At 41.8% G+C, this 18,926-nt stretch overlaps 1 protein-coding gene across 1 annotated transcript in view; it reads left to right on the top strand.

Annotated features, from left to right (window-relative positions):
- LOC117251511 (cytoplasmic protein NCK2) overlaps positions 1 to 18,926 on the top strand; it is a 56,801-nt gene that overhangs the window by 28,642 nt on the left and 9,233 nt on the right. Inside the window, exon 2 of the mRNA XM_033617898.2 lies at positions 10,160 to 10,401. Within this exon, the coding sequence (XP_033473789.1) occupies positions 10,176 to 10,401 (226 nt within the window). The 5' untranslated portion in view covers positions 10,160 to 10,175. The remainder of the gene's footprint in view (positions 1 to 10,159; positions 10,402 to 18,926) is intronic.

Here is an 18,926-nt window from a genome sequence, read left to right as displayed (position 1 = left end):
AATATAAACATGTTTTTCTAAGTTCTCAGCTGTTAAACGAATCTAAATGCAGCAGCTTTACAAGTAATTTACTAAAATTACAGCTGTAAAATTGAATTAAGCTGATCACGGAATAAGTGAGCAACACTTAAATCTTATCAGACATTTAGTGGAAGCTTTCAGAGCTTGGCAAATTTTGATTTTGATTGCAATGGACATATTTAGTTTTTAAAGTCCAGCCTACCAAGCTCTTCTACAAAATAGCTTTCAAAAACATTTAGATCACTGCTCATTTTGAAGGCATTCAGCAAAATCATTATGAGCAGTGATCAGGACACAAACTAATATGCACATTATAAGCTTTTAATACATGTAAACATGCTGGTTATGATTTTGTGCTCTTAAGTAGTGCTGTTCTTTTGTGAAGTCAGAGCCATCTGTCTGTTGAACGTCGGGATCCAACTCAGCTCGTAAGACTCATGAGAACAATCAGGTGTTTTTGTGCCAGAGCAGCAAGAATTCAACTGAGGCTGAATTAAAACTTCAACTTAATTCTCTCAGTTTTTACATGACTTTGTGCACCTTAAATGGGAAAGCAGCTTGGAAGCATGTGCTCGTACAACATTTATTTAATTTGCATAGTGTAATAACTTGTGTGGACGTGTTCACATTTAGTAATTGTCAGTCCTGAATGTTGCGGCTGCAGTTCAGAGTCAAAGAGTTATATACATCAGGGAGCAGACGGGCAAAAAAAATAGTCGTATGTCTGGAGCAGAAGGTGAAGAGCTAGTCCCTCGAAACAGATCATTATCCATTGTTTGGAAGTATTTCAGATTAAGGGTGAGTGATGTCAGGCAAGAACAAATCATATGCTAAGTGACGCGTGCTCTAGACTTGTATCAGCACCACAAAGCAACATGACGAACTTGTTCAACCACCTGAAAAAACGACCACAATCTATAGTAAGATGAGTGCTTGAAGACCAGGAGGAGTAACATTGCCACCATTACCTATGGCTCAGAGGTAGAGCGGGTCACCCACCAATTGGAAGATAAGCGGTTCGATCCCCGCCTCCTGTCTGCACGTCGAAGTATCCTTGAGCAAGTGGCACCTTGTATGGTAGCCTCGGCCACCAGTGTATGAATGTGTGTGAATGGGTGAATATGACTCGTAGTGTAAAAAGCGCCTTGAGTGGTCGGATGACTAGAAAGAAACTATACAAATGCAGGCCCATTTTATCTCACTGAATCCCCGTCCTTGTCCAGCATCGACTCGGACATCCATGACAGCAATGCTGTTAGACACGTCCACCCTATCAATCAAGCTCCCAGAGACAGACTAAAATAACCAGTGCAATCACATTCTGTTTACCCAAAGATATGTGTCTAGCGTTTAGGGTTGGGTATTTCAGTATTTCAATATTGCAACAGTATGGTAGGGTTGACTATTGGTGCCTTCCCAAAATATTTACACAATGAAATATTTGACAAATAATCATCAGTAATGTGATTATAATGACTGAGTGGGTAAAGGCAAATAATAGAGCAGCTAGAACAGTCTGGTAAGGTTAGAAAATGACATCCTTTACTGTAATACAGCCTTTAAAACCAGGAAAAGGCATCACTTATGATATTACAATACCTAAAATAACATGGATACATTGTCCAGCCCTATTATGCTTCCAGGACAGGGGTTTCCAGCTGGTATAGATTTCTCCTTAGTCATGAGTTCAAGGTCCACACAGTTTAATATGTTCAACGTCATACAGTCATAGAGCTAGTTTGCTGTCACTTTTAAGTAGCTGTCCATTAGTCAGTCACTAAACAGCAGGAAACAGCACATCAAATTAAAGCGCTGTGCCGGGAATTCACAGTTCTTCAAAATGAAGTGAGTTTGTTACAAACTTGACATGTTTGTCACTTGTGGTCCATTCAGAATGAACCTGTGACCTGCTTTAGTCCGCCATGTTCTTCCTACAGTAGCCCAGAACTAATCAAACACTGGCTCCAGATAGGGTCATGTGTGTTCGTGTTGTCCTGTCAGCCACCGTAGTTCTCCTACACTTCCTCAACCTCACTGCTAAATGCCACTAAATCCTACACACTGGACCTTAAATTGTGAACGTGCAAGAAAATATTTTGTCGACGAATAATCATGATATATATAATCGTGATCTCAGTGTTGATCAAAATAATTGTGATGATAGTTTTAGTCAGAATCGTGCAGCTCTAGTTTAAAGTTTTATGTTGATTGATGCAAATCAATCTGCAGTCATTGGAACAGAGAGCTGGATTTTTTAGGGAGCTCAATTCTGTCCTAGGTTCAGATTGTGCTTCTCACCACAGTTTTAGAATAGCTGAGTTTGATGAAGAAGCCTGTTGTGTCTGCAGTCATATGGCGTGGTGAAGATAGCAGCCCTGACTCTATCTGTGTGGTCTGAAAGTGCCTTCCTCTCAGTCCTGTTTTAAGCCGACGGCGAGAAAACCCTCTTGGTGTCGTATATGAGATGGTTTTCAGACTTTTTGATGGAACCCACTTGTATGGCACCCATTTCCCTCCCTGAAGCTGAAGAGGAGCAACCGCCAACCTCATCACAGAGAGGCAGATGAGCTTATGTCATACACCACGCCCTCAGTTTAGGGCCTGTGAGTGTGTGACCGAGACAGCAGCATGTATGGTGTGTGTGTGAGTGACAGATTGAGAGCGTGTTGGGGTGCCTGTTTCACAATATAGCTGTCACTCTGTTTTTTTGGTTTTGTTTGTGACGGGGGAGATTTGGCAGCAGCAGCAGCGGCCGTACATGTGGAAAACATCGTTAACATTGACAGCATGCAATTGCGAGAGGCATCTAATTCTGCAGTAGCCTGGGTTTTGTTGATAGAGACAGATTATTCTGTGAAGAAGACCGTTAGGCCTCTTTAAATCACACAGCCATGTCCACAGTGGCTGTAACAGAGTGAGTCTGGCTTCCTCATGTTTCAGGCTGTTCAGTCCACTCCAAATGCTTCAGACTGATTGCCAGTAGGGAGTAAAACAGCCCTCCTTCCTGTGAGAAGCAACTGCTGCAAACAGCCTGGAGTGGAGCGGGGGGAGTTGGAAATGTCCCCCATTGGCTGAATTGTGTCCGTCTTTGACCTGAATGCCAAACACAGAAAGCTCTGCCAGACGTTTTTTTTTTCTTTAAACATCCCCTCTTTTTTATAATCCTCTTTTACTTTCCCTTTCTCTTTGTGTGGTGTTGAAAGAGCCTGTGAGCGTTCCCCCCTCAGTGAAGGGTGTTGTGAAGTGCTGGTGGAGCCCAGCTCAGCAGTCTGTCGCTCATCTTTCCTCTTTTAACTCTCTCAGCAGAGGAATGGGGGGTCACGAGGAGCATGAGCTCTGAGGCTTTTCTCTTTTTTTAAACCCAGCCTCCCTCAAATCTGTTTGTTTTCCTTTGTGTGCTCTCCCACAGGAAAAGCGTTTTTTTTTTGTTTTTTTTTGTTCAGCCACCTGTTTGTTAACCGTATCAAGGAAACTGAGTTAGTGGCTCTAATTAAATGAAGAATGTCATAAAATGTTCTCTGTGGTGGATCGAGTTCTCGGCCACGGTTGAGTGAAGCCCATATGGTTTTAAACGAGACTTGTGGATTGATTTCAGTAGCTCATGGGTTTCATTGGCACGACCTGTTGGTTGGCATCAGAATGAGGAACGGTATATCTGTCGCTCTGACATATATGATTGCCCATAGAGGAGGATGGTCTTGATTTGGAGTGGCATTCACATTACTGCCTAATGAGCAAGGTTGTCAAGGAGACAGAGAAACTTGTATCATTGGTGAGGGGAGACAAAGTACCCATGCTAGGATGGGAGAAAATCTCATGTTATTCCACCAATTTGGACTGGGTTCGAACCAGGAACCCTCTTGCTGTGACGTGACAATGCTAACCACTGCACCACTGTGCCATTATTATTGTGATTTTTAATATGTTGCAAAACATACTGAGTATTGCAATTAAATATTTTGCGATTTAATACCCTTTTCAACTGTAAATTATGTCCCCAAAGGAAAACTTTGTCAACATCTATTTTACCTCACAAGATTAGTTTTCAGTCTGTTTGTCTCGCTTCAGTCATTTTTGTGCAGCAACAAAATGTATCCAGTGGACCTAAAGAGAAATTGATTATATTATTCCAATAGGCTACTTAAAGTTTAATTAGTATTTGTCACATTAATAATTTATACTTGGCACTGTGTGATGGTACGATATTGCCACACAAAAAATATCGCGATACTATGCTGTATCGATTCTTTCCCCCACCTCAACTGTCTTCTGGCCAAGAAGTGCCAAGAAGGTGGTGTTATGACTGACGTATGGAAAACACAGTAAGCATTAAGGCCTGACCAAAACTGAATTTTTAGTATTTATATTTTGGAGTTTCAAACAAGCCAATATAATTTTAAAATATTTTTCTAACGTAGACACATAACAATCTTGATAGATATACTCTAGATTTTTTATTTTTTATTTTGTGGGGCACTTTGGTAGCTCAGCGGATAGAGGGCATACCATCAAAGCAGAGTCTTTACCATAGTAGCCCGGGTACGAGTCCAGCCCCGACCCCTCTCTCCTCTGATTTTCCTGTCTGTCTGTAAATGTCAAATAAAGCAGAAATGTTGAAAAAAAGAATTACATACTGAGCTTTTTACAGTGTAAAAATAGACTTGTCAGTGCTCTGTAGTGGGCAGACTATGTAATAGTGACACTGTTTCTAAATGACCTCAAACCTAGTTTGGCATTTCTGTACTGACATATATAAGCTGATTGCGGCTGATATATTGTCTCATCTTTTTTTTTCTTTCTTTTTTTAATCCAACCAGCTCTAGTAACTATCCCCTCATATCACTACCATAAAAGATGCCTCTTTTTTGTCTTTTTTTTTTTTTTTTTTTTTTTTTGTCAGGCTGTCGTTATTCATAAAATAAGGTTTAGTTTAAAGGTTTAGCAATAGTGGATTTTGAAAGACCTATATAATAGGGGTGTAACGATACATCGATCTACATCGATACATCGATTCATTGATTAACGATCCGATTATATCGATGCAAAATGAAAACATCGATCCATATCGTCATCTTAAAGATACACATTTATTTTGAAATTCACATAGCACGTCTGTGTCACCATTTCTGGGCAAGCGCGCCTCCGCTCAAACAACAAACAGAGCTCAGAAATAAAATGGTCAAATCATATTCTAGTTGTTTTTGTGAGTTGATGTAAATGATTGTGTGATTGTGGGCATATAATATTGCATCATATTGATCGCAGGCTCCTGAATTGAATCGAATCGAATCAAAATCGTATCGTGACAGACTTTGTGATATCGGCAAACATCGTATCGTCATCCAAACAAATCGATATAATATCGTATCGTGATGAAGCTGGTGATTGATACCCCTACTATAGAATAATGATAGTCTGGGGCAGAAAGCAAAAATACTGCCAATTAATCGGCTGATTTCACCCACTCCACAAACAGGAAGTGGTGACATTCACTCAGTCACAGACTTTACCATTCAGCCAGCCAGAGAAATCATGTAAATACATCTCAGAATGAAAAGCAACACACTTAGACACATTCACACACCAGAAGGGACCAGAGAAAGCTGTACCCACTGATCAGCTCATTTTACAACCTGCGTGACTGGTGGAGGCTGCGCAGCCATTGAACACGAGCCGAGTTCCACCGATGACAATAGTTAGTCCTAACAGTGCTGGTTAATGGGTTTGGCCAAGAAAGTGAGATCTTTGTGACACCAAAAAAAAACCAAAACCAAAACTTAAATGCAGCATGGCCTGCCATTAGTCACCAGATTGTTTTCTAATGTGGTCTATGCACTGATGACATCACCAAGACTGCCCAGTGAATGAGTTACCTGCTAGATGACTTCATATGCTGTATGACTTCATGTTTACAGCTATTGGTTCGTTTGTAGAAAGTCAGTGTGATCATAAATCAGACCAGAACTAAGAGCCTTGTTGTTATTATTATTGTTATTTTTAAACTGGGTCTGGACCAAATGAACCGAACTGCAGTTGTGAAAGTGCTTTTGCTGGAGGGGAGCGTTCAGGTCTGCATGACAGCAAGAATCTTTGAATCTTTGCTGCGTAGAGGAGCAAAATGAGAAACGTCAAGAATGCAAAAACAATGTCAGGAATTAATACCACTGACATTTCTGCTCTGCATTGTGTTTCAGCGTAGTGACAGCTAAATACCTCGGAGCATTTTCCCAACAGACATCATCAGGTTTGCTCATCCATCCATCCTCACCAGGAGGAATAAATGCAATAAAAGAGAAGGAAAGTAATAGGCTGGTCTAATCCAGCAGCTGTAGCCCGGGGCGGATAGAGGCTGCAGCACGTTCACATACCTCCTGTCTCCTGGAAGAGTTGACGTCACCGTCCCTCATCTTGTCATAAATCTGCCCCTTCAGTTCTATTTTCTGTGCTCTCCAAAGAATCACAGCTGCTGCCTTTCTTGTCTTGTCCTGCATGCTGAGCTGACCCTACCACCAGCTTCCCTCTGCTACCTTTGTTGCTGCAGTAAAAGTTGTCACATAATAGAAAGTTGAGTAAGTTATGGTGAACTTGACATAAAGTCTCTCTGTGGTGCGTTTCACAACTCCCTCCTCCTCTGCCTCCTCTCCCCTCCTCTGCTGTCCCTGTCCCGGCCTGTAAAGAAATCCAGTTTGACAGCTTTAGTGACGGCAAGCAGAGGCACATTCACAAGTGCGGCATCGTACTATGCAAGCTGTTGCACTTGAATTTTTTACTGCTTGTTGTAGAGATAGAAAGCTGCTATTAGACACTCTCATGCAGCGACACACAGCCCCGCTCTCGGTTGTGACTATAACTGTAAGGATGTATTCAGCGATGGCTGCGCTGTCTCCGTGGTTGTGGCCTAATTGAAGTGGGATTGAATATCTTGGGTTGAAAAAACAGGCAGCGCTGCAGAGTGCTCCCATTTGCATTTCATAAAATGTAGCCTACACAGAAGATATCAATCTTTCCACCAGTAATGGAATCTTTTTATACGGTCTAATTTGTGCAGCTACACTTCTCATGAGTCATAATTCTCTTTTGTGGTTACGCTTTATCTGTGCTCTACCCTCTCATTAAAGAATAAAATGGAAATGACAATATGAGTCAGGGAATATACAATCCCCCAGCATCTTAAATGTGTGTGTGTTTTTTCTCTCCTTATGTCTAGTCTGTGGAAAAAATCTGTATTTGTGTGCCCATATTCTAAATATAGACTTGCCCACCTGCTTTTTTTTCCCTTAAGATATCCATATTATTTTTTCGCGTTCACCTATTTTTGAAACGGAAACAGTAAATATTATAAATATCTTAACCTAGCACCATTATTAAACAGCTCTATGAAAATTATCTATTGCATGTAATTGTGTTGTAGCGATATTTAAGTGTCAGTTACTGAAGCGTGTTGTTGCCATAAATCACAGCGTCTCACAAAAGCTCCTGATCGCCTCATTCAAGATTAGATGCACAATACAGTTTTATTTGATTTTTCAAGTTAAGCAATTGCAGACATAAAGACTTTAAAACATGACTATTCATCCTGTATCGTTGAAATTACTCATATCTTCAGAGAGAGTGCCTTTTCATCTGCATCCTTTTTACTGCCTTTATTTATTCCTGTGATCTTGTTTCCAGCTGCAGACTGTTAACTCGGTGCTGAGCTAAATATAAACCGGATTGCTCGGATAGTTCTCATAACGTGAGACGCCTTTTGTCACAGAAAGGGTTTTCGCAGAAACTAAATTGGAGTGAACTTTCCAGATCCCTTCATGCATGTTCCTAAATAGACAATTTTCCCATGTGGCTGTCCTGTGAACAGATTCGTGTAAATTCCTCAGCAGTTAAGGTGGTCCAACAAACCCATGTCAGATCACCTCACCTAAGGCCCAGTGAAATAGAGCGTGTAATCGCTCACTGTCTGTCTCAAAAACTAATAGGCAAGGTTCTGCAAGTGTGCGTGTGTGAGAGAGAGCATGCTGAATGAGCACATAAATTGATTTTGTGTGTTTGTGCTGCTCACGACCAAAGAAACCTTTTCAAAAGGGCTTTTTTTGGCTCGAATGTTGCATTTTAGAGCAACTGTCCTGAAACCTGTTGGCCTTATTGTGTTTGAAACAGTCACTTGTTATCTTCTTCAGGAGTGTGTTGTGCATGTGGGTCCTATATGTTTTGTAATTGTCACACAGATAGACGATTATGTGGATTTTGCCATAATCTTCATCCAAGGATTTATCAGTTTTAGTGCCAGTTAGGGGCTGATTATTCCCCCCAACTTTAAACTCATATTTAGGTCTAGGTTATGTAATTTAGCTCTGTGATGGACTGGCAAACCGTCTAATACTCAATGTGAGCCGGGATAAGAGGTTTAAAAATTGTGTGCATGGATGGATATGGATTAATTTGTAATGACTTGTCACTTGTCACAGCAAAACTGAGCCTTGCACACACACCTTGAATATATCCTGTTCGTTAGGAATAATACTGGTGGGCTCATAATTTCCTGCATTTAAATGAGGACAAAACAGAGATCCTAGTTTTTGGCCTCTTACACCATGCCACTGTTACTGCCCATAACCTCAGTCACCTTTCCGCCTACATCAAACCACACGCTAAGAATCTGGCTGTTAAATTTGATGGTGATCCAAGTTTTAACAGGAAGGTGGAGTATGTTGTCAGGTTCAGCTTCTTCCAACTTAGAGCCTTCTCCAAAATTAGGCATTTTCTGGCCTCTGATCTAGAACCAGTCATTCATGCACTAATATAACCCAGGGTGTACTACTGTAACTCCCCCTACCATCCTCATGCCACCATCTCTTGTTTAAAACTGATTCAAAACGCTGCTGCCCAGTTATTGGCAAAGTCCAAGAAACAAGACCACATCACCACTATCCGTGCATCCCTTAGGGCCCTGGCACACCAAGTTGACACCCAGCTGTTGGTCAGTGTCGTGCCATTGACTAGCATCTGTCTCCCTAGTTTTTGTGGTATGTCCCACACATTTGGCACTTGTCAGTCCTTGACTGCTTTTATTTCGGCCGCGTTAGCATGTTGAATCAGTCTTGGAGATAGCGGAGCCAGTTAGTGGTTGAAATCCCTCTGATTGGCAGTTAGGCTCAGTGCACGAGAAGAGAAACGGAAGTGAGGAAAGTAAACAAAATGACTGAAGTCAAGAGTGTGAGATCAAAACAAACTTTTTATATTAGGTAAGATTATGTTTTTAGCCGTTATGTTCATTGGCAAAAACATTTTCTAAGTGTTAGCGCTGTTGTTCACTGTTACACGGTAAATGTTATTGTTCTTTAAACATCAGGTTGTGTTGTTAATGTGCTAACTGGCTAACTACCGTCTTGAATCCATCCTGTCGATCTTCTGGTTTTCCTTTGTTGATGATGAATACAGAGTATAGCTGCGTGCTGGTATGGAGAGTTTTTTCCTCTCACGCAGATGCAGAATTTTAGTGCTTGTTGGCACTAACATTGTTAGTGTTCTTGTTTGGATAAACTTCAAAATCCTTTTAATTGTCCACAAGTCTCTCCATGGTCTTGCCCCTACATATATCTGAGAACTTGTTACCCCTTGTAGCACCACCAGACCCCTCAGATTCACCCTTGGTAATATGTGGCTGTGACCTGTTAGTGGAGAAAAAGGTCGAGGACAGGGTGTTTTCTAGCTGCTCCTCAGCTCTGGAATAGCCTTGAAACTTGAAAGTTATTAGTATATTTACAGACAAATAATACTTTTGGTAGGCAGTCTTGTATTGAGGTTTATGCCCAGTATTATTCATTATTTAGCACAACAGATCATCAGTGAATTCAAGGATAACTTTGTGTTCATTTTGAGATGTATACTATCTACTGAATCTAGTCAGTAAGTCATTCACACACAGTATTTCTTAATAAATTCATCACTAATTCATTCAGGTACCCATGACGAACCTATTTGCCCCATAAGTGGTCGTCTGAACCAGAATAAGTGACTTGTCTTGTAATCTTTACCCTGTTATAAATTGGTCCCATGCTAGTAATCACTTTGCAGATGCTGTATACCTCTATATGGACGTGCATTACTCCTTGTCTGACCCCAGTCCTGTTCTTCTCCCCAGGAGGACTCCATGAAAGATGACAGAGGAGGTGATTGTTGTAGCCAAGTGGGACTACACGGCCCAGCAGGACCAGGAACTTGACATCCGTAAAAATGAGCGTCTCTTCCTCCTGGACGACTCAAAGACCTGGTGGCGTGTCCGCAACGCCGCCAACCAAACGGGGTACGTGCCATCGAACTACGTGGAGCGCAAGAACAGCCTGAAGAAAGGCTCGCTGGTGAAGAACATCAAAGACACACTGGGTAAGAAGAATAATTTAGTTTCACTCTGCTTAGAGGTTAAAAGTCGTCTGTGTGTTTGAGTTTAATGTGAGTAGTAGGGGTGTTAATGGAACACAAAAGTCACAGCTCGAAAAAAAAGAACCGAAAGCATAGGGATCTATTTCTTTTCATTTATTTTGAACAGATGGTAGTGCAAGTGCCACAATCCTCTTGCTGGGGACTGAGGTAACATTTTGCCCACAGGCAACTTTGATAAACTATTTTCATTATAAAAACAAGGAATATTTCAAGCACTTCTGTAATACTCTGTATGAACACCAAAAGGCAACATGTCACCACAGGCTATAAAACTGAAAAGCATCTGTTGTGCTTTGAAATCAAAAATACGAAATCTGTTTATTAATAAAAAATTAAACTTGCGCATCAGGAGGAGTGTTACAAATAGCTTTGCCTTGGCTGATTTTAAACATTCAAAGCACCCAAACATTATCATCCTGGGTATCGACACATGCCGTTGAACGTGTGTTAGCATGTTGGATGTGTTTCCATTCACAGACCCTACAACGGTGTAGCAAGGCTGACAAGGTGTCCTTGTCTTAAACACAACTCTATCTCTGTTGCTGGTGTAGCCGACCAGAAAACCGCAGGCGGAACTTCCAGCTCTGGTGTCACATTTGTGCTTGACAAAGGTTGGGGACACGAGTCACATGACTTTTGAGGACTTGAGACTTGCTTGACTAGCAGTGATAAAAGACTTTTACTTGGTGTCTGTGACTTGAGACTAGAGGTGTGCCATATCATCTTGTTCACGATAATACTGGTATGTTTTTCAATACCATATGAAAAATTCATCTTGTGATACTCGCAATATTTCGACTTGTTGACATTTGACATCTTACAGTTAACCATGGCAACAACATGCATGGCTGATAGCGAAATTATTACCGACACTGCGGTGGTTCCAAAAAGGGGAGCAGCTTCAGTAGTGTGGAATAAACTGTGGCGTCCTGAATGTTTTATGAACAACCATGGACTTCTAAGACTCTTTTAGTGACTTGCTGCACAGTGTCTCTCCCTCTTCTCTCTTGCCATGTGCACACAGGAGTCACAAAAAAATACATATCTGTAAATGTGCGATAGTTATGGTATCATAAAGCCTGTCACAGGTTACAGTGTGATGATTAGAGGAGAAATGGCAGAGCATAAAGGTCCAGGTGGAAAATAAAAACAACTCAGTCATTGAGGATTTTGCCAAAAAAAGAAGTAAAAGAAGGAAATCACCTGTTGATTTATATATGTAGATAGATATAGATAAATATAGATATATAGATTTTTTGTATGCGAGCAGCGATATTCAAGGTCTGCAGCTCAAAAGTTTGTGACGTCACCACTACAACAACCACCTTCATCCGTAACTACAAAAATCACAAAGGAAGCTACAGAGGTCTTTTAGTTAACTTATTAGCTTATTGATCTGTCAGACGATAGCTAGAAAGCTAATGTTTCATAAGATAATCAGAATTTCATATGACCTGACTTGATATAAGGCTTGACTTGTGACTTGCTTGACCTATAGCAGGGACTCGACTTGCTTGATTGTCACGACAGTAACTTGGAACTGTCCTGACACTTCAGGGTTAAGACTTGAGACTTCCATGTAACTTGCACAATGTGTGACTTACTCCCGCCTGTGGTGCTCACTATGGTGTGACTGACTCACACGCCAATCAGCTTGTTGTGCTAACCTCAGCACATGCTGTTAATGGCATGCAGCTTTAAGTCTCCAATGGTGAACTGCGGTTTGACATAACAAGCCTCAATCTACATACATGGGTTCTGTGTGCTGTTCTGTACAACAGACCGTGACCCCTGTACCCTGACAGTTTGGTATGAATACACCAACCATTAGAGTCCTAATTAGTAGACTGTTTTCAGTGGAAGTGGAAATCTCTGCTCTACCGTTACAGTACTTCATGCTTCCTTGTAGAGGAGATGAGATGTGGTCACAAACAGTGGTCAGTTTGTGTGCATGCATGTGTGAATCCTCTCAGAAGTGAAATGATTCCCTCACTGTGTCTCTGCTGGGAGCTGTCACAGTGCACTCCAGGGATCCTGTTGAGTTGGCCGTTGCTCTCAGCTGTCAGCACACTGTCTCAGTCCCCAGTCATGACTTGAATACATTAGACCATGTGTGCAGCCATAGCTTCCAACTCATGAGAGGGGCTATCAGTGCATATATTATGAGTGGAAGTAGCTCCAGAGTTATTTTTACTTTTATGGCATTAGACATGAAAAGCTAAACAGGCTATTAATAAGCTACTGTTCTTTTATAGCCATCATTAAAGATATTAAGCATCTAGGAAAATTAAATGGTTACATAGGAGAGATGGCTTTTATATGCACCCAGTGATGGTTATAAAGGTCTTTCTTCACAAAGTCATCTTTGTGTCATAACTTTCCGCCCCCATCACAATCAACTAGTAAAGCAGGACCAGCATGTAATTTCAGAGGAACAAAGAATACACATATGATGCACGTTTCAAAATAGGCTGCCTGGTTTAAAACAAAAACAAAACAATGAATCTTTAATTACACAACTTGTCAAATTAAGATGCCTCAGTACTTGATTGTGCTAAGTCGCTAATGGGCATGTAGCTACTTCCATGTTTCAGATGATACGTCATGTTTGTAGTCGACCAATGAAGATGAGTTTACATATCACCTTGGGTTCGTCCTTCACCTTCTCAAAATGATCCCACACTTTGGATTTCCTGCCCGACGTGTTATTAACTAGGCTGTGGAATAATCGCAGGTACCAGCCCTGGAAATTAGGTGCTGTACACATGTTACGTCTTTAACTGACTGGAAAATGTGAGGTTGGGCGCTGGGCCCTATTGTTGTGCCTGTTTTGTGCCACCTTACAAGAACGCAGCTGAAGGTTGCGTCAGAGGTTGCTTAGCAAACTTAAAAAGCACTGTATCATAGCCTGTTTATCTGAAATCCTGAGAGCAGAGCTGATATTCTTCCCGGCGCTGTTTACAAGTGTGGAGGCCTATCGTCCTTGGGACAGATGTAAAGCTCTGGGTAGCCCTGCACTAACATGATCAACTTTTCCATATTTATCAGACTGAATATTTACAGAAGAAGGCAAAGATATCTGTCGGCTGTGATTGGTTTGTAACGTGACTCCTGTCTGACTGCTGAGCATGGCCACTTCCTGTGTCTGTCTCCTCAAATTAAATTCCCACATGGTCCAGTCATATAGGTTTTGATTTATTTTGACAAGGCGCAACTCCTGAGTTTCACATTTGTTTTATTTTTTATTTATTCATTTTTTTTCTGTGACTAAGCGACCATTGAAGTCTTGCCAACTAATGACCTTTATGGTCGACTAACATTTGGTTGACTATTAGGGGGCAGCCCTATTCGGTACCCAACCTTATTGTTGAGTCTCATTCCCAGGTCGTCAAAATACATGTTTCATTTGTTACAGGGTGATAGAAACATGTACACACACCTAAGTGTTAGAGCGTAATTTATACCCAGTAGCTTGTGCATAAACCAGAGCTTGCCTTGCAGTAGTAGTAGTAGCAGTGTGTGTATGACACATCGCTCCCCCACAAGTCAATAAGCAGTGACTTTACCAGTTTCCCAACACAATTATCTTGTCCGTTGTTATTTTGATATTTGCCGGCGAGCTCTTTGGTGCAGCTGTTGCCTCTGAGCATTCAGCCGCGGCTTCAAAACATCTTTGTTTATGTCACTCAGGCATCAAGAAATTGGTTTAATTTATTATGACTGAAAGTGAGACGGATTATCTCACAAGGCTTCCCAGCAGCTTGTGATCTAATTTGTTTTTATGATTTTGAATTTGAGGGAAGGAGCACAAAATTGCTGGGTCTACTGAAGCCCTTAATCACCTGTAGACTGCTGATGCCACAGAGGTGACAGCAAAAAGCAGCCGTGACAGAATGAGATGGCATCAGTTAAAAATGTGTGCGAAACTGGGAAGATTTGGCGAGACGTTCAAGTAAAGAATGACATAATTAAGATTAAAATGATAAGCTTGCTCTACTTTTTGTTGCAGGAAAAGAGCAGGATGGAGCCTGGCACAGAAATTCATCTGTTTGGACATTTCTAGCATCAGTCAGGCTGGTAGAAGAGGGAGAGAGAAAGAGGGCGGACATGGGGGAGAAAATAGAAGCGTGGTAGAGATTCTAACAAGACAGAATGATCAAGAAGTTCAGTTGTAATAAAAATAGTAACTGTGTGACCCTGAGAGGCAGAAATATTGGTTAGAGGGAGCTGAGGGGGGTCTGGTCTAATGCACTGATTCCTCTCGGCTCTGTGGATACCAGCCCTCGGGGAAACTCTGCGGCTTTATGTGGGCCAGCGTGGCACAGCCTGCCACTGTCACCCTCACCAGGGTTCATTGTGTTCAGACAACATGCATCTCCCCCTCGTCCACACTGCTCCATCAGCCCTGTTCTATGTCACTGTAGGTCTTTTCTATGATCAGTAGATTGATTAGTGGAGAAATCAGCAGCCTAATGGTTGTGCTGAAATGATAGATTACCTCCCTGCCCCTGACATTGTTATATATCGACTCCAACATTATGGCCTAGTTCCATTTGAGTCTAAGTAGTGTGCTTCCAGCCAGTAGCTCTTTAGTGTTAAAAGCCTGATCAAATCCAACAGGCGAGAACATTTTCATGATGAGGTGATGAGCAATAGGTGAGGTCAGGGGCTAATGGAACTTACTCACACACTTGAATAGAGATTCTGATTGGTTGAGAGCGTGATTACTTCATCCTGCCTGGCTCTTTTTCTCTCTTTCTCTCTTCAGTAAGTCCACATTGTGATTATGGACCTCGCAGATAGTCTGTGATCACTGTTATCTCCAGCTCCTCCTTATTTAGGCTGCTTTAATGTGGTTGTATCATCGACATTCTTGCAAGCAGAACTGAATTGTAAATGGCTCCATGCTGCTTTGTGCCCCAGTTTCGTCTCGCAGGAAGTAAAGACAGTAATGGGTGAAAGAATTCAGCAAAGGTCCTACTCATTGCTGAATCTGGGCCAGTACTTATCAGCACAACAAACTGGGAAGTTAGATTTTTGTCCACTCGTTCTTACATGCAGTCGCAGTGTGAGTGTGCGTGGGTGAGTGTGAGGTGCTTGAAAGCACTCTGTCCAGTCCTCAGGTCAAACAGCATTATATCCCTGCAGTCCATTTTACCCAGTACTTTCTAATAAACATAGTGATTTTAAGTGTTGAGTGAAACAGCACAGTTTCTTGCTTAAACAAGCTGCAAAAGGAGCAGTAATGTGTGGCTGTGTAAAGCACAAAATGAGGCCTACTGTACTTTGAAAGCCCCTAATAAGAGCTTAGACTTCTACTGACGCGTCCAGAATCCTCATGATCTTAACAGAGCTTGGGGTGTAGCAGCTATAAGGGGTACATTGTTTGATTATTCATACATGAGTAGGGCTGTGTATCTGTACTTGATACCTTTAAGGTATCAACCGAAATAACCCAGTATGAAGTAGTATCGAAACGTCTTCCAGTCAAACAATACCTGCAGTCGATCCTTTTTGTCCCAGTGGTTCAATCCCAGACCGTCCTGACTCCCCAGCATGCCAGCATACTTTCTGTTGCTGTTGTTCATCTGCCCACTCTGCATAAGCTAACGCAGCAGTGGCTAACATCCAACACTTTGCTGTTAAACAGCCCAAACTCAACGTTGCTGCTGTCTCCGTGAGCCGTCAGTTCAAGTTCATTTAACACAAACTAACATAGGCAGCAGTAGCTAGCATCAGTAGCCACTAAAGGGTCACGACAAACTCACACACTGACACAGAAATGGCTCAACTCTGTTTTTAAACCCATTAATAGCTGTTAGGTATTGTTAGCTGATGCTAACAGTTAGCTCTGTCACGGTTTGTTTGCAGCTGGGCAAGCGCTCACAACTGTCCCTGGTGCAGAGCTCACACTCCCGCAGCAGCATTGGCAACCCATACAGTCTGTGGTGTGGGGTGTGGTGAAGTCGCGCGTGTTTTTTTGATGGAGTTGGCAGTTAAGCGTCCCGAGATGTCGCCAAAACATTCAGCACCTCATTCACATTACAGTTATAAATTCAGATACTCTACTGGTATCCGAATCTTTTAAAGGATACTGGTAGAATCATTTTTTAAGTAACACCCAGCCCTATACAAGAGTTACCGTAAGTATATTTTGTTAAGAATTTGAGATTTGTGAGGTCACCTAAAGATCGAAGACAAGTGCAGCGTATCAGCACAGCCCCAGTTTGATTCTGGCATGTGACCTCTGTTGCATATAATGCTTACTTTCCATGTTTTTTAGCCATGCTGTTGTCATAGCTCTAGAGATGCAATGTTGGTGTGTCAGTCAGTCAGTCCACCACTTTGGTCCAAACTGAAATACCTTGCCAACTACTGGGCAAGCAAACTCATCAGGGGCACAAAAGGTTAAACACATGCGAACCCCTGAGGAGGTCCAGGGGCATGCTTTAGAATGTAGATTTACAGCTGACCTTAGCTCGAGGATGTAGGTAAAAACTTACCCTAGAATTAATGTAATTGCACTTATGCTAAGTTAATGCAAGAGGGACATCAGTTCAGGGCACTTAAAAAAATCTCACACATCCCTCAATCTGCTGTAAAAGCACTCCCTCGCTCTTCCCTAATTCTCTCATTCAGAAATGGAGTCAGATAATAAACACTGAGTTAAGATTAGGTAAACTATCACAGATGTTGCACCCATCTTGAATTTACTCATACAATTTTGTCTCGTTTTCCAAAACAAATCCAAAACTATTTTTTTAAATGACATCATGGTTATGACAGTATTACCCTTGATAATGTATCTTAGCATTAAGAAAACAGAACCATCAGGGGCTAACATTAATGGCAAGTCAGCAGGTACTTTGGTTGTGAAGCTCATGTTGCAATCATCAGCAACATGAGAAGTCCCAGAGCGCTAACATCAGTAACATCATTTGTGTGGAATTGAATAATAACAAGTATGCGAGCTAACATTAGACTCCATGGAAATAACATTAACACCTAAAGTTACATCCAAATTGTGATGGGTAGCGCTCATTAAATCCACACAACTCAGCCAAGTTATCAGGCTAATTGTTTTTACTTTATTAGGTACACCTTGCTAGTACCTGGTTGGACCCCCTTTTGCCTTCAGAACTCCCTTAATTCTTCTTCGTAGAACAGATTAGATAGAGGCTGTGGTGTTTAAACCATGCTCAGTTGGTACTAAGGGGCCCAAAGTGTGCCAAGAAAATATCCCCCACACCATTACACCACCACCACCAGCCTGAACCGTTGATACAAGGCAGGATGGATCCATGCTTTCATGTTGTTTACACCAAATTCTGACCCTACCATCTGAATGTGGCAGCAGAAATCCAGACTCATCAGACTAGGCAACGTGTTTCCAATCTTCTATTGTCCAGTTTTGGTGAGCCTGTGTGAACTGTAGCCTCAGTTTCCTGTTGTTAGCTGACAGGAGTGGCACCTGGTGTGGTCTTCTGCTGCTGTAGCCCATCTGCTTCAAGGATGGACGTGTTGTTGGTTCAGAGATGGTCTTCTGCAGACCTTGGTTGTAACCAGTGGTTATTTGAGTTACTGTTGCCTTTCTATCATCTTGAACCAGTCTGGCCATTCTCCTCTGACCTCTGGCATCAACAAGGCATTTTCTCACTGGATATTTTCTCTTTTTGGGACCATCCTCTGTAAACCCTAGAGATGGTTGTGTGTGAAAATCCCAGTAAATACTCAGACCAGCCCATCTGGCACCAACAACCATGCCATGTTCAAAGTCACTTAAATCACCTTTCTTCCCCATTCTGATGCTCAGTTTGAACTTCAGTAGGTTGTCTTGACCAGGTCTACATGCCTTAATGCATTGAGCTGCTGCCATGTGATTGGCTGATTAGCTGTTTGCATTAATGGGCAGTTGAACAGGTGGCCAGTGAGTGTTTATGCTCAACTTAAGTGCTAATTTGCAAATATTAGCATGTTAGGTTGTTGGGTAGATTGTGACTTTGGTAAATATTATAAGGGCTTAACATGTGCATGTTAGCATTACCATTATTGTGGGCATGTTGTTCAACTGTATCTCAACATAAATGCATTTAATAAAGGCAAAATGCCAAAATATTCTCTTTTTTTAAAATTCCGTAGCAGTTTGAACCAATACTTTGAGAATTCTTGTGACACGTCTTTCATAACCAGTCGCAACGACATTGAGACAGCTGGTATTCTTTTCACCCTGTGAGTCTGTGTGTGTCTTTGTGGCAAAATGTGGTCTTGCTGACACCTACAGTAGCAGAACAGAAGTGGTTTTGAGTATTCTGCCAGGTGTTTACGTGTCTGTCAGTCTGTTTGGGGACAGATTTTGTCACTGCCATAGTGTCACAACAGTGCAAGGTGCAGTAATGAAATGTGGTTGAGACCAAAATGAAGGCTTTGTGTATTGCGAGCAGAGTGATCCTGTCACAAGATTGTCTCTA

The sequence above is a fragment of the Epinephelus lanceolatus genome, chromosome 14 (genome assembly GCF_041903045.1).
Source record: "Epinephelus lanceolatus isolate andai-2023 chromosome 14, ASM4190304v1, whole genome shotgun sequence".
Classification (NCBI taxonomy): Eukaryota; Metazoa; Chordata; class Actinopteri; order Perciformes; family Serranidae; genus Epinephelus; species Epinephelus lanceolatus.
Note: the sequence above shows the minus strand (reverse complement) of the source record. Positions and strands in the feature narration are given on the sequence as shown.